At 39.9% G+C, this 24,186-nt stretch overlaps 1 protein-coding gene across 4 annotated transcripts in view; it reads right to left on the reverse strand.

Moving 5' to 3' along the window:
• Positions 1–1,072: 1,072 nt before the first annotated feature.
• Positions 1,073–24,186, reverse strand: part of LOC134541009 (facilitated trehalose transporter Tret1-like) — a 28,935-nt gene continuing 5,821 nt past the window's right edge. For 2 of the 4 annotated variants that reach the window (XM_063384134.1, XM_063384133.1), the window contains exons 2-5: positions 7,335–7,424; positions 5,053–5,291; positions 3,050–3,329; positions 1,073–2,518 (exon numbers count right to left, since the gene is read on the reverse strand). In XM_063384134.1, coding sequence (XP_063240204.1) covers positions 1,671–2,518; positions 3,050–3,329; positions 5,053–5,291; positions 7,335–7,401 — 1,434 coding nt within the window. In that variant the 5' untranslated portion in view covers positions 7,402–7,424 and the 3' untranslated portion in view covers positions 1,073–1,670. Of the gene's footprint in view, positions 2,519–3,049; positions 3,330–5,052; positions 5,292–7,334; positions 7,425–12,606; positions 12,692–24,186 lie in introns of those variants that run through there. The other 2 variants (XM_063384132.1, XM_063384135.1) reach the window with 2 other exon arrangements.

A 24,186-nucleotide genomic window follows, 5' to 3' on the forward strand; every position in this document is an offset into this window, starting at 1 on the left:
TGTGGGGCTAGTGCACGGGCCACAGAAGCATTGCGCTGCTAGAGGCGCAAATAGTGAGTGGGGTTTACGCCCGACCCCGGGAGTCTCCGGCTTCAGAGGTATGCTTCAGGACCAAGTAAGTGTGAGAACTGGATTTTAGTACTTTATTTTCCAGGCTGGTACGATTTACAGAAGATGTGTTTTGAAAACAGAGTGCGGCGACGGGATTTAGTGGTTGGATTATCTAGGCTGAAGAACGTCATAATTTCGGTTCGCCCCCCCCCCCCCCCCCCCCCTCCTCCGTAATCGACTTTTTTGGGACTTTGGATTAGAATTAATTATACTGCAAGAGTGTCTGTAAACCAATGTCGTTACACTGTGAATGTAATTATACCAATTTAAATGATACCTAGAATTTACCTTTTAAGTCCCTTTGCCTTTTTACGGTATTTAAGTTTGAGCATCTTTGGTTTGGTAATTCATTATTATACCTATCACTAATATATTTTTTGCGCACTTGCCAAATGTTAGACCAGTCGATGCGCGTCTGTTAAACTTAATTTCTTTACACTTTCAGTATCAGTATGTCAGTGGTGACGCGTACACGGGACTGGCGTGGTGAGTGCGGACGTGTGCAACTACCCCGGTATAAGGGGTATTGCATTTTTGTATCCAACATCCAACATATTTTAGAACACATCCTATATGCAAAAATTTGATAGAAACTAAACTCATCCAAGTGGTCAAACCAACACGTCTGCGTTAGTGACATTTCCTGTGTCATCATAACCCTCTAACTTTATTTGACACAACGCACTGTAAGGGGTTTGAAGCTTAAGTTCGACATTGTAACAGGGAATTTAGCTTTTATTGGAAAAACTACATTTTATGTTGAAGTATCAAAAATTAATGAATCTGAGGACCGAAATTGTTCGATATTTTCCGAAGTATTTGTTTTGTTTCCACATGAGGTGCAAACATTATATGATGGTTTAAATGGTTACAAATGGTACTCAAACAGAAAAGAAAACTATTTTTTTTAAATTATTATAAGTAAAGCAGAAAAGGAATCTTAAAAATTCTTCAAAACAGTTTGTAAATATTATATGTAATAAATTTGTATAACATTATCAACACAACAGCTCTGTCTGCAAAGACACACTATTGGATTGTGACAATGATGTTGATAAATAAATTTGTGCCATATTATCTTCAAAAATATTCTACCTCATACCTGCTATAAACAGAAGAGGAGACATTTCTTCGGAATTCAACCTCCTTCATATGAAGTAGTATCCACTGTGCCATACAATTATAAACATTAACAGTTAAGGGAAAACATAATTTATCAAAAACTTAATAATAGTTTGTGAGGACTTGTCACCAATTTTATAACAACAGCTTCAATTTTTTTTTTTTTCACTTTGGAAAGGGGGTAGCTGCGTCCCCTTTTCAACTCCTCCAGGATACATCTTTGAATCACCTACTTCACAAAAAAATTCAAGAACTATTTTGTAAACTACCTTCTTCTTTATATTAGATTTAAGATTTTTCTGAACAATGTAGCAAACCATATTTAATTTATAAGTTTTTTTTACAAAACTGAGATACTAACACTTTCGATATTCAAACGAATGTTAATGATAACTTTCATCAACATTAAAGTCACAAGATTACTATAACAAGTGCACTTAAAGTATTGTTAGTGTTTTGATATTGGGATCTTTAGAAAAATATTTCTCAATCTCTTCTCTCGTTTTTCCTTTTGTTTCTGGAACAAAAAATGCCACGAAAATGGTTCCTAACAAGCACATGCCACTGAAAAGTGCATAAGTCAAGAGCGAACCGATCAGCTCAAACATAGAGCCGAAAAACTTGGAGACCACAAATGCCAGAGTCCACGAGAAAGTGATGGCGACCGAGCCTATGGCTTCCTTGCTTTCCGTGGGTGCCAGCTCTGCCATCATGAGCCACGGCAAAGGCCCGAGTCCAAGCGAAAATGTGACGAAATAAACGCACATGGAGAAAAGGGGCATCCACGAATAGAACTTTGAGTCAACGAGAGTTTCCTTGAGCGCGAAATTCAGCGACAGCAGAAAATGACTCAGGCACATAGAGACGAGGGAAGTCAACAGGAGAACTCGCCTACCCAAACGATCCACGGTGAGGAACGAAACCCCACTCGCGAGCAGCTGAATGACTCCGACGATGGCACCCGACGCGAAGGGAGACACGACGGTCCCGGCATCTTGTAATATGCTCACCACGTAGAACGTGACAGCGTCTATGCCGCCAGCTTGCTGGAAGAAAATGAGACCGAATATGATGAAGCATGCTTTCGAGGTAGGGCTGCTCAGAGAAATGTTTCTCGCAAAGTCTGCCAGGCGTGGCACGAGTCTGCCTTTGAAGTGAACAGAGCAGTCTTTTTCTGTAAGAAATGTTTTCTTCAATTGGGATAGTTCTGTCGTGTAAGAACTTGTTTGCTGTGTCTTGGCTCCTCGCAACCACCGAAGCGATCTTTCTGCATCCTCCTCCCGACCTGTGGACATAGAGAGGTAAAGATGGAAGAAGTTACTAAGATGTAGGAACCCTTACATTATAGTGAGCTCAGACATACTTGGCGAATTTACATTGAGTTATTACAGTCGCTAGGATTGAGCCCATGTCACTCACCATATGAGTGTAATACCTCCATCTGATTAAATCTAAGACTTAAGAAGTTTTTAACAAATTAAGACATATTCTAGAGATGTATTCTGCAACAAAAGGGCAAACTTAAAAGAAAGTTGTAGAGGTGAGTGTTTCCACTTCCCCTTCCCTGTCAAAATATGTGCAATCGTGAATTTACAAACTGCTTAAACGATATATACTTAATAAAGAGAAACATATATGAAATTTGGATAAGATTATGTTGCACTCCCAGCCATATTGCTGTCAAGTTATGTTTTTTCGCTGCCGAAATCCCAAATCTTTACTTCCACCAGGCTTTAAAATATTGCAATTACCCTTTGCCACAAAATTCAAGCTTATATGTGTGCTAGTTCCTCGATTGTGCCACTCAGGACCTCACCAGTAGACATGAGGTAAACAGGCGACTCAGGCATCCAGAGAAACGAGAAGAAGAAGATGACAGGCAGCAGTGTTGAAGTGGCGGTGAACCACACGTATGATACAGCGTAGCCGGCGACGTAGGACCAGAGAATGCCGACGTTGAGCGTGATCTCTAGGTACACCCCGAGGGCGCCCCGAAGTTTGGGTTCAGCCACCTCCTCGCTGTACATGGGAACCACTGTGGTGGCGACGCCAATGGCCAGGCCCGAGATGAACCGCGCGCAGTACAGCACCAGCGCCTGGAAATGGCACGGATGTATCAGACATGTTTCCCCAAAATTGCATAAACATTACAGAACTTCAGCTAAGTAAATTTATCTGAGATGTTTCATGCTGTATGAGCAAAGGAAAATATCAGACAGTTTAAAAAGCAAATAAAGATTTTTGTTTTACTTTTATATTTTGTTCATGCAGTCTTTGTGATAAAGGCATTACAGGATTGGCTGAAATCTCTCTATGGAAGTAGGTAATAAGATACTTTGATTGTAGTATTGGTTTACCACTAATCATTGTGTTTACTGGAGACATGTGATGGTAAAATATAATGATGGAACAACCATGGAATATATTTTTGAGAGAAAATGGAAGTTCCCTGATAAAATCTGTGGCTCGTGGCAATTTCCACCGCATTTCCAACTGGCGTAAAATTCAGGGATCGAACCTGTTTCGTCTGGGTGGTAGGCATATGATATGACCACTTGCCCACTTAGTTAGCCTATCTGGAACATGCAGAAGCAAAGATTTTCCAATGGATTAAATCATTATGTTGAAAAACATTTTAGGATGTCATTTATTTTTGTTTTGTTTGTGGTATGAATCTGATTTTGGTTCTTATGGTCATTAATAATTATGTGACTGTTCTCTACTGTAGGCCATGGTCAGATTTTTGCTCAGTGGACAGTATTCTTAATTTGTATTGTTGTGTGTTACAGACTGTTTATACTTTGCTGTCGACGAATTATAAAATTCTGTGCACAAAATATCTCATGTAAATACATATGGTAAAATACTCTGCACTGCAATTTTTGCAGTAAGTTGAAAAGCATATTAAAGTAGATATCTCAGGTGTTTTTAATTTTAAGAACCTTAAGTGCCACAGTTTTCAGTACAACTTTTATTGTTACGATTTTGAGCTCCATAGTGCATAGAAACTGTGGTGTAACAGTGATTTCTAATCAGGGCACGAATGTAATATGAATAGTTTCTCCACTTAACTTTTGCGTAGCTAATATTTGATGCTGAATGGTCAGTCAAATGGGGCCCCGATTTCTTTGGGACGGTATGGCCGCAAAAATTCTCTGCGGTGCAGTCTTGCCCGTGCTACAACTTTTTTTTGCACTCTATGTCCCAAAACCTTCTCCAACCCAAGGGGTGGCCACGTCTGCATGATTACATGGTGTGTGCAGGCGTTTATTTTCTTCAGCTAATTGTGCCATGTTGGTTAGATGCCCAGAACATCGGCTAAAGTTTAATGTTTGGATTGTATCACTATTGTATGGATTTTTTTTTTTACTGAAAGTGACTGGCTTTAATGCTCATTATTTTAATCCATACCTACTACCCATCATCATATCGTCTGTCATTTGTAAGAAGGGGCTAACCTACAAAACATAAACTTTTCAGGAGAGCAGAAAAACAAAATGAGCACACTGTAAAGCATCACTGTATTTTAATTATTTATGGTTAGCCCCTGTCATATCTTAAAAACTATTAGAGATACAGTTATCCCCTTCTTACAGACCATGAAGGATGAAAGAAAACATGTATTTCTGCAGTTAACTCATTTTCAACAAAAATGTAAGATGGCCCCTTCTTACAAATGACAGACGATATGTTGTCAAACAACGGTGTTTTTGGGCGTAACAGTATGGCGACAGTGAGGTTAAACAGTGATTTCGACCACATGACAGCATGCCGTGTTCCGACTGCGCGGCCCACGGACGCGGCCACGGCGAAACCTACCGACCGCGAGACGGCGGTGAGGAGCGACCCGGCGAAGAAGGGCAGAGCGGTCGCCAGTATCGCCCTCTTGCGGCCGAGCGCGTCGGCCAGCCAGCCTGCCAGCGCGGCGCCCAGCAGCGCCCCGAGCGGGGTCAGCGAGGCGACCCACGAGGCCTGCTCGGGCGTCACGTCACGCAGCGTCGGCAGCACGGGCGACGTCCAGCCCAGCACCGCCCCGGCGCAGGTAGTGCTCTGGGCGGCTGCCGGCGGCAACAGGGCGGGGGTGTCGGTCGAGCAGACTAGGGGCTAGAGTTCTGGTCCTAGTTGCCAACGCCTTCACATCTATGCAGGGGCGCAACAACAGAGGTGGGTAAGGGTATTTTGCCCCCCCTCTGAAACCTTGAAGTGGGGGCAAACGGGGGCAGAGAAAGTGCTGTGTAATCAATTTTTAGATAATAAAACTGCTTAAATAGCACCATTTTCCACCTTAAAATACAACCGGGGGAGGACCCCCGGACCCCCCGCTTCAATAGGGGGGATCGATGATTCTTTATAAAAAGGTATATTGCCCCCCCCCCCTCCTCCTTTGGAAATTTAGTTGTTGCGCCCCTGCATATATGTAAATGCTCGTTCGTTCCAAATATTAGATCTTCAAAAATTATTCTCCGATTGCTTTCAAATTTTGACACAGCGTCGCATTCGAATACGCGCATGTTTTTATATGCCTAACTATGTCACAGGAGGTGACGGGTAAAAAGATAGATAAAAAGATAGATAGATAAAACAGAGATTTTTTAACATTTTCGTTGCAATAAAATGACAATATATAGAGATATAGGTATATAGAGGAGAGACAAGGCCAGATGTATAGACTTACAGCGATATAGAGAGAGGGGGAAAGAGAGATTTATATATGTAGATAGAGAGATATAGAGATATGTATAGAGTGATAGAAATATAAAGGAAGCTTTGTATATGTGTACCTACTTCAAACAAATTTAAAAAAAAAATTGATTGAGGTATTGCAACGCATGACGGGCATTAACTAGTATTAAACATAAAAAATACTTTTTCTTGACGCTTTATTTTTCGGCGAATCTTTGAAACACATATGGATTATTAGCAGTCAGACGTGAAGCTTATTTCCCCCCCTTTTTTTCTTCTTATTTTCACATACCAATATGTTGGAATGTTGTCACTATTTGGTTAAACTGTTCTACCCTGCTTTTATTAACGACTGTAGTTAAGCTGTTTGGAAGATAATTAGATCAAAAATATACTGGTTAATTTTGTATGTATTCAAAGTCGAAAATGTATCTTCATAATACAAATTTAATGATATGAGTTGACATTTATCTCCAATTTAACCTCCAACACAAGTACCGTTGATACATTTGTAAACTAACGGCCGCCATATTTGTACGTGTAGTACACTGAAATACACCTCCCCTATTTGGCTTCACGCCCCTCGTCTAGAATTGGACATTATCCACCATTTGAATGTTTCCCTAAACTCTGGTCACACCTGATGGACGGTCCTGTAGATAATTGGACCACCCGGTGGTCATGCCAATGGGAGCGAGGGAAATGATTATTTGATCTACTGCCAGCTTCTGAGATCACTAACGAGGCTTCCTTTGTGTCTCAAGGCCGCTGAAGAATTACGTTTTAGAATCTGAGTGGGATGCTTTTCTGCCCCCTGAAGCTATTAGATTGTAGGATGTCTCAACAACTACGGACGATGGTTATAAATGGTGAGAATATGAGTTTCTAAATAACTAGAGACCGATAAAATTCATGGTTTCATTTCGCGATGGAATAGAATATAAGTGCGTGTAAAACTTTATGCTTCAGTGATCGGACCACAGTTTGTCTGGAGGACTTTGGGCGAATGCATAATCCTCAACGAAAGAAGTATCGAATTAAAATCATCCCAGTTAACAGTTATCACGAGTCATTAGCCAATGAGCAGGCGACTCATTGAGTCTATTCTAGATGTCATTAAATGCGCGAATTTTCCGGTCACTGTAAATAACTATTGCTAGTCTCATGATTTGTATGTTCAAACAGGTTTCTGATTTCACTGAACCAACTTATTATTAAAGAATATTTTAAAAGTTGGATTCAAATAAAAACAATTTGTGAAAATTCAAAATTAGGTACTTGCTGTTGAACTCCAGCTAAGAAGTTACATAGCGAAATTTTCTATAGTGTAATTCACAATAACATTTTCTTATACAAATCTAAAATAAAGTAACTGGGCAGAAAGTTTGGTAGTTGTAAAAGGTCTTTAGTGTTCTTACCTAAAAAAGCTGCAAGATGTTGGGGCCAATGTCTGAACCAGATTTTTCGTGCTACCTCATCTTCCATTTCATACGCGAACAGCTCAGCTGCTGGAAGAAACAACAAAATTAAAATTTCAAAGTAATTATTGTGTTGGAGTATTAAAATATCTTTGAGTCTAAAGGCCCTGTCACACTGTCAAAAGTTCGCTTCTAAGACCTTCAGATGAAGTTGGTCAAATAAAATAATATTTGATTGTTATGGCCAAGGGCAAATGGAATTAAACATAGATATCACTTCCAAGTTAAACATAATTAATATTTTTAATATATCTGGAATCAGCTGCTAACAATTTCGACACTACCAACAACACAGCATTAAACAAACTGAATAAAAGTTTGTCAACGTTATCAGGATCTAAGTTAGGATAAATAATTTCTTGGGCTATGGATCAAAGCTCAATTTTTTTCTTCATATTTTGATAAAATATTTTGTAATGGTTTGTCAGGATTTTCAGGAGTAGTATAGGAACGGGACTCCGGGAACACAGAGCCTGGGTCGGGATTAAGGACCGAGCTGACGTCACGGCGGCCAAATTTGGTGTCAAAATTCCTCGAAATTCCCAAAAATTCTTAAACATTTTCCTATTTTGAGAGAAAATTTCCCGTTTTTATTCCAGAAAAATTTAAAAAATTAAAAATCTCCACATTGAGGCTTAAATTCCCCATGGGCAAGCCTCCAATTACCCTCTGGATGGGGAGATTTGTCCTTGACCGAGATCACGCCATTGACCTTGACCATAAAAACGAAATAAGAAACCTCTAACAAAGACATAGTTCTTGTAATACATATAGCTTCCTTTTTTATTGTGCTTTCAAATGTGCTTCCATTTTTATTGTGTTTCCTTTTCTATTATTGTGCTTCCTTTTTATCGAAATTGCTTCCTCTTTGTCGAATGTGCTTCCGATTGTGCTTCCTTTTCGTTGATTGCGCTTCCGTTTCATTGATTGAGATTCCAATTGTGCTTCCTTTTCCTTGATTGTGATTCCAAATGTGTTTCCTGTTATATGATTGTGCTTCCTCTTTGTCGAATGTGCTTCCAATTGTGCTTCCTTTTCGTTGATTGCGCTTCCGTTTCATTGATTGAGATTCCAATTGTGCTTCCTTTTCCTTGATTGTGATTCCAAATGTGTTTCCTGTTATATGATTGTGCTTCCTCTTTGTTGAATGTGCTTCCGATTGTGCTTCCTTTTATTTTATTGTGCTTCCAAATGTGCGTCCTTTACGTTAAAAGTGTGTTCCTGTGTGTTCAGTGTGTCCGGTGTTTGTACTGTGTGTCCATTGCGTATTCTGTGTCTACTGTGTGTCCATTGTGTGTACTGTGTGCACTGTGCGTCCTGTGTGCCTTCTGCAATGAAGTTAGCTGTGATAACTCAAAAATGTTGTCTGTTGCTGCGCATGTTATTACAAAATTTGGATTGTGGCTGAACCCAGTACTGTTTCCAGATTTTTCAGCATGGATACGTCCTGTAGATGGGCATAATACTATTTTACCTCTTGTCCATTGTTAATTTTTCTGGCACTTGCATAATTTGATAAGGTAATTCAAGAGAGTCACGGCTTTAACATGGAAAGAAGTACAAAAGAAGGAACATTTGTGTTCTTCTAATCTTCTTTGATTCACCCCCCCCCCCTCCCCCCCGGCACAAAAAAAAAACAGGTTTCGAAATTCCTAGTGGCTTCTGAAATACTAAAAGTCTGGATGGAGGGCAATAAAGTCCAGGGAAATGGTGAGGTAAAAACATTAAAAACGAGAAAAATATTGAAAAATAATGCAATAATTATAATCGTTGTAACATTGACTCAAGAATAGCATTTTCCCTATTATCTCGAGTTTTACGGAAAAGCCGCTTCCCGCCATATTTACAACTCCTAGGCCGCGCTGCAGGTATCGACATGTGCAGTTTTGACGATTTAGCTGTGTTTTTATAGGGCTTATGCACTGTATAATTATAGTATCTAGAAAACTAATATGTTCAAACCTTGCAAACGTATTTTGCTACACTGGTTTTGTTTATTACCGAGTTATGTTATATAATCAGGCAACTTTGTTTTCGACCTGCGCATACCCCAGTGTCAGGCGGCGGTCACGTGATTCTCTAGCGGAGTGGAGTGGAGGGGATCAGTTGACGGTTGTGCTTCCTGGATACGCCGCTCCCGAGATAGTGCTTCGCAGGTCGGTTTACACGATACGGTTTGCGTTATGGCTTCAACTTCAGGAATTAAGTCAAGCATTTCAGCCGGTACACCATTACGTGGAAAAGCAAGGGAACTCGTTTAACACATTTAGAAGAACAGAAACGTTTATATAAATTAAATTACGTCAAAGAATCGGCTAGTGCGGCGACAGGTGTTTCGTAATCAACCATTAAACGTATCATTGCGGAAGGTAAAATTAAAAGTAAAAGTAGTTTATCATTTTCCACACCCACAGGTAAGAACAAAGACCGAAAGAAAAGAATTTAAGTTGATGACTTTTCCGAATGTGCGATTCGTAGGAAAAATTCATGAATTTTATACCGTTAGAAAAACTATGCCGACATTAAAGAATTTGACAAAGTCCTTACGAGATGACGGTATTGTGAACTGCAGCAGAGAATACTTGCGCAAACTGTTGAAACGTCTCGGTTTTCGATGGGAAACATGTCAGTCTAGAAGAAAACTTTTGATAGAGAAACCTGAAATTACCACATGGAGAGGAAAATATTTACAAGACATTCGTGCGTACCGAAATGCAGGGCGGAATATAGTATATATTGATGAAACATATCTACACACTACTCACAGTGTAAGTTCTTGCTGGCAATCCAGCACTGAACTGGGGGTCACTGAATCTATCGGTAAAGGGCAACGATTGATAATTGTGCATGCTGGTGGCGAACAAGGCTTTTGTCCAGAATTCGTTATTGATTTTTAAATCAAAACAAAAATCCGGTGACTAGCACGATGATATGAACTATGCAAATTTTTCGTTGTGGCTAGAACAAAAGTTACTACCAAATTTGCCAACGCACAGTGAAATTGTTTTAGACAATGCTAGTTACCACAATGTTCAAACTAATAGAAAACCTTCATTAGTTACTCTTAAACATGACATTCAAGATTGGCTTAGGGAAAATAGCATCCAGTTTTCTCCTGACATGAACAAAGCAGATTTGTTGTGTTTGGTGAAACAGCATCCTTCCCCAAAAATATTCAGGGTAGACGAAATCATAAACAAATATGGCCATGACGTGATTCGATTTCCCCCCTACCACCCGGATCTAAATCCGATCGAGCTAGTGTGGGGGGACATGGTGACATCAAGAGGAAGGTCTCTGAGGAAATAGGTAACTCGTTGGATGAAAAAAGAAAATTATGTTAGAAATTGTTTGCTTCGTACTCCGTCGAACAGTGAAAAAAGTGCTGCGAACATGTTAAAGGTATTGAGCTGGATATTTCAGAAGTGATCGAATCATGGACATCGAAATCGACAAAATTATTGTAACCCTTCAATCATCATCTGATGAAAATTCAAGTGGAACAGATACTGCACATAGCTTCTACTCGGACTAGGTAAGGTTAATATTTCCTATGGTTATTCAAAATATTAATTACTCTTTCTAATGGTTCTTTTGCAGTTCTATGTGATAACTATGCAGGTTGCATAGCCTATTCGAATTAATGTTCTATTGGCTTGATACATTAATATTACTTATTAAGGAGAATGGTGTACTTATACCTGACAGCAAACATTTTGACTCAACTTGGTTGTCAATTTTGTTTACATTTAATTGACACTTTACGATTGCCGGGTGCATGTAATGTATAGTTTGTTATGTCCAATGCCCTAAATAGAATTGCAGTTGTTTCTCAGAGATTCCAATGTCCTATGAGACTTTCATCGGTGACAGTGACATTTCATTAATGGGATATATTTAGAAAAGTTAAGTGCATGCTTCTTTAGATGTGCCCGTGCATCTGATCAGTATGTTCATCTTGATATAGAAGTGGGAATGAATATGTAGTTTTCGTAATTTTGAGGGTTTCCAAAATATGTTTCAGGAGTCTTTTCCCCCTCGATTACCGATATCGGACGTAGATTTCATTATTGCGTCAACGAAATGACCGCCATAATGCTGCGTCAAACGCAACAAATATTTCGTCAGTGCGAATACCTTTCAGACTCATCACGAAGCGAGTGAAGTGCGTTCGTGTAAGTTGTCCTTGAGGGAGGAGTGGCCCTCCCCTACCTGCAGACGATTCGGAGGGGTAGGAGGGGTGGAAGTAAGGGAGGGAGGAGCTGCGCAGAACAGAAACGTACAAGGTCAATTACTAAGTTGCCGGGCTTATATCTAAGTAGATAGTAAGCACAGATGTAACTGTGCGAATGTGACAGGTCTTTTATGTTATCCGTAGAAACCTCGGTTTTAAATCTTATTTATGTTTAATTTTTATTGATCTAAATGGTAATATCCCGTAAAAACATGAAACTGTCTTGGTTGAATAGTTATCGGACATGAGAGTTCAAGTAGTACTACAATACTGCTTTAGAGGCAGTAAAAGGAATTAGGGGTGGTTTTTCGAAATCTCACGCAGGCCATTACCTTACGCTTTTTTTTTTTTCCTAAATTATATGTTGTGCCGTCGGCCGGGGTCTCGGGTTCGAGTCCCGCGGCGAGTCTAAGGGGCCGGTGGTGCTTTATGGTGTGTGTTTTCCGGGAGGGCGCCAGGTTAGCTCGCACGTATAACCAATGGGGTGTGTCGATCGGCCCCAGCATCTTCCCTAGACTCGGTGGCTGTATCTTAAGGGTGTTATCAACTGCTAGTAGACAATGGCGACACTCCCTGTTCAGCATAAGGTGGCTGGTGCCTAACTACAGATGTAATACACGCACTGGAACTGAAAACGTGTGGTACACGTATTTATTAACGGACATATTTGGGTACACGATATTGCACGACGCTACTCTTGGTTGATGATTTGGACATAAATGATACACGATATTACACGACACTACTCTTGATTAATTGTGATTGTCTCTCCCTAAGGCAGTCCGTTAGAGGGGGGAGTTTGTTGGCTGTCCTGGAGTCGGCCAGGTCCGTAAAGTGACTGACCTTAAGGCGGCCCTGTGGCCCGTGGCCTTAAGGCAGGAATTACGACGGCCGGGTTAAGCCCTGCGCCGTAAAAACCGACCCGGGGTCGCGTGGGGAATTGACGTTACAAAGCATTTGGTTCATGACTATATTTACCAGAGTGAATAATCGGTGAGTTACTAAATTGAAGGTTCCCCACGGAACGAACACACGAACACATCCACCCCGGGCCGCGAGCTGATCTGGAGTGCTGGAGGGGGTTGTCGCCCGGGATGGGGGGGGGGGGGGGGGGGGGGGAACAGTTCCGCCGCGCGCCAAACCACGAGTGAAGAAAATAAGTTACCGTTATTCGGTTTTTAATTGAAAACTTAATTGTTAATTGTACATGACCCTTGTTTGAATATTAATGCTGACATTAGATTAAAGCTTTAGTTTAAGAAATTGAACAAATATTATTTAAAAAGATGAGTCAACTTAAAGACTACTGACTAGTTGGTAAAAACCACTGGTTATATTTATGTTTGTGGGTTTGTTCTGGATATTGCTTCAGCACCTTGTTTCTTACTTAAATTAAGGCTCTAGGCCGCGATGAGAATTAAGGGCGTTCATTAAACACTGTGCCCGGAGGGGGCTAACACTCGTGCTCTAGGACGCACATTTCTTATCACGTGTTAATTTAAGCATGGGCGTCGCAACCGGGGGGGACGGGGGGACACGTCCCCCCCCCCCCCCCCAATAATAAAAGTCTTCAATTTCGTCCCCTCCAATAATATATTTAGTTTCTTAGTTATATTAAAAATGTTATTTCTGTGATATAACCCATATGTTGCGCATGATGCATTTAGTCCAATCGTGGTAATGTGAGCACTTTTTAGTTCGATCTTCGTGTAAAATCAAAATCAGGTCCGATACCAAATACAGATATGTTAACTGTGTTTTTACAAATTCGTTCTCTGAAAATATTTTTTATAAAAAATAAATTATATATTGCAACCAACTATAATTAGAATATTTAGGAAAGAAAAATGCCTAAAAACCACCTTTTTGCACCTTCAAACCCCAAATTTTCCCGGGGGAGAACCCCCCTCCCCCCCCACTTTTTTTCCAGGGGATGGATATTCCTCAACAACTAAATCAATTGAAGTCCCCCCCCCCCCCAAAAAAAAAATATATATCCTTGCGACGCCCATGAATTTAAGGGGATGGCTTGATGAGCTTACTCCATGAATTATTATCGGTTGTTTGCATCAGGTGCAGTTCCGTGACAAAATTTGTACACTGGGAGTACTTGAGTATCTACTCCGCGTTTGACCCGGGTTGAGTTTGCGAGGGGTGCGTTCCACCAGCGGGAGCCAATACTGGCGGGTCGAGGCCTGGTTATAATGGCCTCCGGTCGGTACGGGTCGTTACCACAACGCCGAAACACCACAACGCCGAACGTACAATAACGCCGAATACCATAACGCCGAATACCATAACGCCGAATGTCAAAATTGAACACAACGCCGACAGCTATAAAACTGCTGTGTACCACAACGCCGAATTACCACAATGCCGAATTACCACAACGCCGAAATACCACAACGCCGAACGTACAATAACGCCGAATACCATAACGTCGAATGTCAAAATTGACCACAACGCCGACAGCTAGAAAACTGCTTGGTACCACAACGCCGAAAAATGATTTTGCGGGGAAGGGGGGCCACAGGAGCAAAATGAAATACAACTGAATGAATTTGTGTGCTAACCTTACCTAACGTAACCTTTGTGGCAGTCCTGCAATGACATTTTTCGGCGTTAATGTATTTCGGCGTTGTGGTAATTCGGCGTTGTGGTACACAGCAGTTTTCTAGCTGTCGGCGTTGTGGTCAATTTTGGCATTCGGCGTTATGGTATTCGGCGTTATTGTACGTTCGGCGTTGTGGTGCGTCCCCGTCGGGGTACGACGTCAGTTCAACAGTAATTTTATTCTTATTTTCATTGGCATTTGTGCAAATTTTCATCAAGAAGTAACAAATTTCTGACTTAAATGGTGGGAAAGGGGATGGACGTAGTTTTTAAACATTCCTTTTTTTTAAAATATAAATCAGTGGTAGATTCAAACGCAATAAGTGCTAAATGTCATAAAAAAAGTACACAAATTCTGATTTAAGGAGCGGAAAGGAAGATTATGGGGTTGGTTTTTCGAAATCTCATCTAGACAGTGACCTTCCTCGTGTTTCAAAAGTCAAATGTGCAAACTTTCATCGAGATCGAATGAATGGTTTAGGAACGCATACGGGACAAACACACATATATATATATGTATGTGTGTGTAGTAAGGTTACGGCCTGCGTGAGATTTCGACAAACCACCCCTAATTCCTTTTATTATGTATATATAATGTTTTTTTGTAATAAATTGCTTCACGAATGTTTATCACAGCAGTAAAATACTAAACAAAACTGGACTTTTTAGAGTTCCTTCTTTCAAACATAGAACGTCACAATTTTTTTTTTGAAAATTTCACATAAAAAAACGAGGAGTCCAAAATTTTCACTAAAAATTGCAATGATTGTTTAAAAGATTTGACCTTGTTTCTAAAGTCAAAACTCTCAATGAAAGATATTTTGATCTCTTAGTTTTTATGGAGGCAAGTAACTATTTCATGTAAATTTTTTATTGTTCTTTATTACCTAGAATTAATTTAAAATTGATAATAATTGATAATTTTAACGTTTTATTTATAATTAATTGTAATATAAATTTACTTTACATATGTATATTTATTATGATTGTTTTAATCAATCGTTATTGCATTTATAAAGTCAATATTTTCAACGAAATACATTTAAGCTCCATTTATTATGCATTTAATATAAAAATTTTATGCAAAAATTTTACTATTGTTATTTAATTAGTTAGAATTGTTTGTTTTATCATGTTTATGTTTGTGTTGGCTTTTTTGTTTTACTGTCTCTTTGTACTATTATGTGTGTATTATAATATATTTTGTAATTTTTTTTAAAGTGCCTGACTATTAAATGTCATGACTGTTGGTAGGCACTCAAATAATAATAATAAATCAATAAATCAATTAAAAATATATATTAGTAGAAATACTCAGCGCTGCGCTTTCCCGGGCTTTATGCTCCGTGAAGAGGCTTCACTGCGTGAAGTACGATTTGAATGAATTTTTTTTCTGCAAATTATGTGGACAGCATATTTTATTCAGATACCTAGGTAACAAACAAACAACTAACCAAACAAACGTTTTTTAATATACCTATTTTGTACCTTAACCTGTACCATTGCTTCAGGATACTTCCCCCCCCCCCCCCCCTCCTCTTCGCAAATGTTTGATTATCCGAAGCGTAGGGTAAAATGAGAGAATTTCGATCGGGGTAGTTCCGATCACTATCGATCTCTGAAATATCGATTCAGTTGGAAAAAAAACCAGTCGGATTACGTAAACGGAGACGGATCTCCCGGTATACATTTCACTACCGCGTCTGCTGCTTCCACAATGCACGGAAACGTAACAAATGGCAACCAATGATTTTACATTTCAAGGTTACGAAATATGAATTTAATTTATATATATATATATATATATATATATATATATATAAGTAGTATAGGATAGCCGGTCCGAAAACATGGCGCTGGCGCGTGGATTGTGATTGTCGGTCCGCCATCTTGGATTGTGACGTCACGGCGGCCATCTTGTATGAGTGTAACGGGACACAGCGTAACGGGACAAGTTTGACCTTGACCTTTGACCCTCAAAATCCTCCAAAATTGGGCAAAATTTGCCCAAAATTCCTCAAAATTCGCCAAAATTTCCATTTCTGTGAAAAAAAATTCCGTCAAAAAATCTCAAAAAATTCCACAATTCAAAAATTCCCGTTTTCGAGAGAAAAATTCCCATTTAGAGGGAAAATTTCCCGTTTTTAGTCCTTAAAAATCCCAGCGGCTAGAAATGTCCATATGTAGGCTTAAGCATCCATGTCTACAGCCTACGATAAGCCTCTGACGTCTTCATGGATTATGACGTCACCGTTGCAATTATCGTTACGGCCGCCATCTTTAACTTTTTTATTATCCGATTTTAATGAAATTTTTTTTAAAAATTATAAAAAAATTAAATAATAATACTTTAATAAAATATTAAAAAAAAAACATACATTTACGACACGGAGTTCGGAGTCCTCGGTTCGAACCCAGTGAGGGCAAAAAAAATAAAAATTAAAAATGGCGACAGGCTCCTTCCTTAATGGTGGCTGCAGGCAGACTGACTCCCACCACTTTTCTTAAAGCATATATATCGTCACCTAGTATGACGTCATGTCCGCCATCTTGTCTTCGTTGCTGGAGACCACCATCTTGTTTTCGACGGCGAGAGTGTGCTGACGCCATGTTAGTTTAGTTCTTATCCACTAGAGTGCAGTAATCATTTATTACTGTGACACCCGCCATCTTGAAATTTGGACGCCATCTTGAAAATCCGTAATTATTTAGCTAGAAATTCGGGAAAAGTTCCAAAATTCATTAAATAAATAGCTCATTAATTTAAATATTGATTCGATCCGCTCCTGTCCTCGGTTCGATACCCGATCTATGCATTAATGTTTAATTTTATGAAGAAAAAAAATAATTTCAATAAACCATGTTCTTAAAGAGTCCTAAAGAGACTTTAAATCCTCTACTACCATCATCCTATCAGACATCAAGACCGCCATCTTGAAAATCCGTAATTATTTAGCTAGAAATTCAGTAAAAAGTTCTAAAATTAATTAAATAAATCACTCATTAATTTACATATTGATTCGATCCGCACCTGTCCTCGGTTCGATACCCGATCGATGCATTAATGTTTAATTTTATGAAAAACAAATAATAATTCCAATAAACCATGTTCAACATTCTTAAAGAGACTTTAAATCATCTACTACCATCATCCTATCAGACATCAAGACCACCATATTGGAAATTCGTAATTGTAATGCTAGAGATTCGGGAAAAAGTTCAAAACTCATTAAATAAATTTGTAATCTATATACTGATTGATTAGATCGACTAAGGTCCTTGACACGATCCTGGACGAAGCTATAATAAATTTAATTAAAATACCAGAAAAGTGTAAGGTTCGAGGAATAAAACACCTAAAAGTCTTTTACAAACATAATATTTATTACACAATTTCTATCCTACTACAGAATCACTTGCGAAAGCCAGCAATCTTATAAAAATTTAGCCCTGCTTAGACGTACAACGACTACTTCTTAGCTCCAAATGGCTCCAAAAGCTCCAACAGCCTCCAAATGCTTAACACAGTTCTAAATGGCTCCAAATGCTCCAAACGGCCTCCAAATGCTTGACAGCTCCAAATGTTTCCAGCAGCTCCAAATGCTCCAAATGCTTGACAGCTCCAAATGCTTCAAAAGGCTCCAAATGCTCCAAACGGCCTCCAAATGGCTCCAACAGCTCCAACAGCCTCCAAATGCTTGACAGCTCCAAATGTTTCCAGCAGTTCCAAATGCTCCAAATTCTTGACAGCTCCAAATGCTTCAAAAGGCTCCAAATGCTCCAAATGTCTCCAAAAGGCTCCAAATGCTCCAACAGCTCCAAAAAAAGGCTCCAAATGCTCCAACAGCCTCCAATGCATAACACAGCTCCAAATGGCTCCAAATGTTCCAAACGGCCTCCAAATGGCTCCAAAAGCTCCAACAGCTCCAACAGCCTCCAAATGCTTAACACAGCTCTAATGGCTCCAAATGCTCCAAACGGCCTCCAAATGCTTGACAGCTCCAAATGTCTCCAGCAGCTCCAAATGCTCCAACAGCTCCAAAAAAAAAGGCTCCAAATGCTCCAACAGCCTCCAACTGCTTAACACAGCTCCAAATGGCTCCAAATGCTTGACCGCTCCAAATGCATAACACAGCTCCAAATGGCTCCAAATGCTCCAAACGGCCTCCAAATGCTTGATAGCTCCAAATGTCTCTGTAAGATGTTATGTTGGCAACATGTTAACCAACATCCAGGCGGCCATGTTGTGTGGCAGGAACAATGAAAAACGTGTAAGCTTGTACATACGTGCAATTAAAGACTTAAGATGATAAAACTGCAGTGAACTTCTTATTTATAACATGGTATCAGGCGCGGGGTTATTTGTGTTCTTGTTGCGAATGTAGAAAGTTCGTTCGGCTCGCCATCAAGACCAAAATGGACAAGTTTGCGAAACCACCTGATCACCTTTGTGTCGAGGGTAACCTAGACAAAAACTGGACCTTTTGGAAGCAAAAATTCAACCTGTATCTGCAAGTTTTAAAGATAAAAGATGATGCCGAGATCCCACGAGTTGCACTCTTACTTAATGCTATCGGAGATAAAGGGATTGAGATTTACAACTCATTCAACCTCGTTGAAACCGAACGGGAGAAGTTTGAAACAGTGATTGCACGATTTGATAAGTACTGTTCGCCACGGAAGAATTTGCTGTATCATCGGTTCCAGTTCTTGACTTCGAGGAGGCCAGAAGGTATGGCAATAGAACAGTTTGTTACTGATCTTAAAAATCTTTCACGCGTGTGTGAGTTCGGCCAGCAAGAAAGTTTTTTGTGCCGGGACATATTAGTGGCGGGAATTAACGACTCTGTTATGCAAGAGAAGCTGCTGCAAGGTGGAGACGACTTGACTCTTGACAAAGCTGTAGATGTGTGCCGGTCTGTTGAAGCAAGTCGTATTCAGCTCAAAGCCATGCAAGGCACCACAGGGAATCCAAACGCAAGTTCATCTAAGGATGTATTGTCAGTTCAGTCACCCCAAAGTCTGGGAAAATCAGGTTATGTTAGGCAACAGCCCAGTCGTATTTGTGGTTATTGTGGATACAATCATGGACGTGAGAAGCAGTGCCCGGCTTTTAATAAAACATGTGCTAAATGTCACCAGAAAAATCATTTTGCAGCAGTGTGTAAGAATCCATCGGCCCGTCAACAATCTACAGATCATAGTACACACAATAGGCAGCCTAACCTACGTCAAGCCAATGCTGTCTCTGTGGATGTAGAATCACTGTCACATCAAGATGAAACAGTCTATAATCCTAATCAGTACCTATATATATCTGAAGTTGGTGTACCCACTCCTCGTGATAATCAGTCATGGTGGGAACCAATCACTGTTGTCTCCACAGTTGTACAATTCAAGCTTGACACGGCTGCGCAAGTCAACACATTTCCGCTTGTTCTGCTCGATAAACTCGGTGTAGGTGATAATCACATTCAGAAGAACGGCCCAGTTTTGCGAGCATATGGGGAGTTTGAAATACCTCACTTAGGGTCTATCACACTGCCATGTGTTGTGCGCAATAATCTACATTACCTACAGTTTGAAGTTGTGGACGTTCCTACAGCTGTTCCTCTTCTGGGTTTGGAAGCTTGCCAGAAACTGCACCTGGTCCAGCGTGTCAGTGCTATCAATCAACATTTTGGATCATCTAAGGAGGACTTACTACATGAGTTCCAAGATGTATTTACAGGATTAGGAAAGTTTCCTGGTAAGCCACTTACTATTCATGTTGATCCTAATGCATCTCCTGTTGCTAACCCTTGTCGGAGAGTTCCACGTAGTTTATTTGATAGACTGAAGATAGCTTTGACAGAACTTGAGAAGGCGGGTGTCATCACCAAAGTAACCAGTCCGACGGCATGGGTAAACAATCTGGTGATAGTTGAAAAACCAAATGGGGACCTGAGAATATGTCTTGATCCCAATAGCCTTAATAAAGCCATTCAGCGGGAAATGCATCCTATTCCCTCTCCAGAAGACCTCGCCTCAAGACTGGCAGGGTTCAAGTACTATGCAACATGTGATTTGTCTAATGGTTTTTTACAGGTCACTCTTGATGAGGCAAGCTCAGAGCTGTGTTGTTTTGTAACACCGTTTGGGAGGTTTAAATTTAATCGCCTACCTTTTGGAATTAGTTGTGCTCCTGAGATATTTCAGAGGAAAACAACTGAGATATTTGGTGATATTGATGGAGTTGAGATATACTTTGATGACATTATTATGAGAGCAAACACTCAGTCTGATTTAGAGTCAATAGTTCGTAAGGTGTTGTGCAGAGCTAGAGAATGTAATGTCAAGCTTAATAAATCTAAGTTTCAGTATCAAGCATCTCGTGTAAGCTATGTTGGAAATGTAATCTCTGCACAAGGTATTGAGCCAGAAACAAAACATGTTGAAGCTATTGTGTCCATGCCAGTGCCCTGTAATAAGACAGAGTTGTTACGTTTTCTTGGCTTAGTAAAGTATGTAGGAAGATTCATTCCTAATCTAGCAAAAGTCTCTGCTCCTTTGAGACTCCTTACTCACAGCGATGAACCTTGGCAGTGGTCAGGTGAACAGGATTCAGCATTTGAATTGCTGAAAAATCTCATTTCTTCTGCACCTGTTTTAGGGGTCTATGACCCAAGCCTGGAACTCATAATCCAAACTGATGCATCCTCTCTGGGAATAGGCTGCTGTGCCTTACAGAATGACAAGCCGATTGCATTTGCATCAAGGAGTCTAACTAGCTCTGAACAGAAGTGGGCACCAATTGAAATGGAATTTTTGGCTGTAAAATTTGCTTGTGAAAGGTTTCATGAATTTACATATGGGAGGCCAGTAACAGTTCACAGTGATCATAAACCACTTGTAGGCATCATGAATAAGGACTTAAATGTGTTGACACCTCGCATTCAGAATATTAGGCTTAAATTGCTGCGATATTCAGTAACAGTTGTCCACAAACCAGGGTCTGAAATGTATGTTGCAGATGCTTTGTCTCGGGCATTTCTGAAAAGTGATGATAACTCCCATGACGACTTGCAGTTTTCAGTTCATTCATTGGTGTCCAATCTACCCATGTCTGAAGAAAAAAAAGAGCAGTTCAGAGAAGCTACAGCACATGATCCCCAACTCTCGGCCCTCATGAAGGTTATTTCTGATGGCTGGCCTGTATCAAAACAGTTGTTACCTGATTCCTGTAAAATGTTTTGGAGGTTAAAGCATTTGTTGGAAGTAGTAGATGGCTTGATTTTTGTTGGGTTAAAAATATTTGTGCCTGCATCTCTGAGACCAGCCATGCTATCTTTAATCCATGAAACTCACTTTGGGATCAGTAAATGTAAAGCCAGAGCCAGAGAGGCACTTTACTGGCCTAATATGTCCCAGGACATTGAAATACTTGTTGGTAGATGTGAAGTTTGTCAAACCTATCAAAGATGCAACACTAAGGAGCCGTTGTTGCCACATCCAATACCTGACCGGCCTTGGGCTCATTTGGGGATGGATATCTTACAGTTCGCAGGGAAGAATTTCTTAGTTGTCATCGATTACTACTCTAAATGGTTAGAAGTGAAACTTCTTACAGATAAATCATCAACTGAAGTAATCAAACAGTTGGAACATGTTTTTGCTAGTTTAGGTAGTCCAGATTTAATTGTCTCTGATAATGTGCCTTTCAACAGTTATGAATTTAAGAAGTTTGCTGAATGTTGGAATTTTAAAGTTCAAACCACTAGTCCACACTACCCTCAGTCTAATGGGCTTGCTGAAAAAGCAGTGGATATTACAAAGCGTATGTTACGGAAGGTATCAGGGTGTAAAATCCCCTTATCTCTAGCACTACTTGAATACAGAAATACTCCTATTCCTGGTATTCAACTGTCCCCAGCTCAAATGCTGTTGCACCGTCGATTGAAGTCCAAAATTCCCACTCACTCAGATCTGCTTAAACCACACATTCATGCTGATGTTCCTGATAGATTACAGGGACGTCAGGAGAGTCAGAAGTTGTACTTTGATAGGGGTGCGAAAGCCCTCCCTGAATTGCATCCAAATCAGTTTGTTAGAGTTCAACAAGGTAATATGTGGAACCCAGCCACTATTGTTAGTAAATATGATACACCTCGCTCATATTTGCTTAAGACATTAGATGGCACTGTCTACCGGAGAAACAGAAAACACTTAAGGACAGTACCTGGCTTTGTAAATAATGTGCCTTCAGGTTGTGATACTGACTTGCCAAGAGACTGTGAAAGTGCTACTTCTATTATTGAACGGGGTTCTGATTCCGTCAGTGGTAGTGAAGAAACAATGCTCGATTCATTGCCAACCCTTAGGCCAGGAAGGGCTATTAGAAGGCCTCGCTATTTAGAGGATTATGTACATTAGTTGTAGACATATGGAAATGTAAACAGTCACAGTTGCATGTGAGCTACCTAATTGTAGTGTTTTGTATGTAAACTTGAAATGTAAACAGATACTGTTGTTGAGCCATGTAACTATGTGAACTGGTTGTAGTTTATTGGGTGTAAATTTTGTATGTTTTTAGTGTCAATCCATATATAGTAAAGGAGATGTAAGATGTTATGTTGGCAACATGTTAACCAACATCCAGGCGGCCATGTTGTGTGGCAGGAACAATGAAAAACGTGTAAGCTTGTACATACGTGCAATTAAAGACTTAAGATGATAAAACTGCAGTGAACTTCTTATTTATAACAGTCTCCAGCAGCTCCAAATGCTCCAACAGCTCCAAAAAAAGGCTCCAAATGCTCCAACAGCCTCCAAATGCTTAACACAGCTCCAAATGGCTCCAAAATGCTTGGCAGCTCCAAATGCTTCAAAAGGCTCCAAATGCTCCAAATGGCTCCAACAGCTCCAAAAGACTCCAAATGCTTCAAAAGGCTCCAATTGCTCCAAGAGCTCCATCTTCAATTGGTTCCAACTGATTCCTATTACTTTTATCGAACTTGACATGATTACTAACATGTCTTTATCAGTATACATTTTGACTGGCAGTGGTAACGTTTTTTACACCTTTAAGTTATAAGTTTTATTTAGAAATCAGATTTCGATAAATGATAGCTTCCATCTGGAAAGAAAATATATTAATTTATCTTCAAGTTTATACACATACATTTAATTTAATCCATTATTGTATGTAGCCAGCTTCCCTCAGTTCTTTGAGTATGAAGGATATTTCTTTAATGTTCGAATAGTTTCCTGCACAAAGCGATCCATGTAGTAGTCGTAGCCTGTTAACCAATATGTTAGGATCTTCCCATGAGGTATAATCAATCTCTTCTGCTGCCTTCATCATCCTTGCATGTTTATAATAAATATTATCTCTGGTGTCTATCGTTTTAACACCAACCACAAGGTCACTTTCGTCATCTTGCCAGTGATTATCACAAGCTTGATCAGGATAATTTATTTTATTACGTCGTTTCCATCGTTTTGGTCTCAAACCACCATCACAGTCTTCGCTCTTGCATGCTTTTGGTGCTTCAGTACAGTACTCAATCATGTCAGCCTCAGATGTGTCACCACAATCTTCAATCATGCCAGCTTCTGATGTGTCACCACAGTCTTCAATCATGTCAGCACCACAAACTTGATCAGGATAATTTATTTTATTACGTCGTTTCCATCGTTTTGGTCTCAGACTGCCATCACAGTCTTCGATCTTGCCTGCTTTAGGTGTTTCAGTACAGTACTCAATCATGTCAGCCTCAGATGTGTCACCACAATCTTCCATCATGCCAGCCTCAGATGATTCATCAAAGTCTTCGACCTTGTAAGCTTCAGGTGGTTCTCCATCTTTCACATTTTCATGGAGACGACTAGATATTGGAGTAAATATATTTTCATTTCTAATGTGGTGACAACTTCCTTCGTTTGTTTTAAATTTTAAATTATTAT

The sequence above is a fragment of the Bacillus rossius genome, chromosome 17, assembly GCF_032445375.1.
Source record: "Bacillus rossius redtenbacheri isolate Brsri chromosome 17, Brsri_v3, whole genome shotgun sequence".
Taxonomy (NCBI): domain Eukaryota; kingdom Metazoa; phylum Arthropoda; class Insecta; order Phasmatodea; family Bacillidae; genus Bacillus; species Bacillus rossius.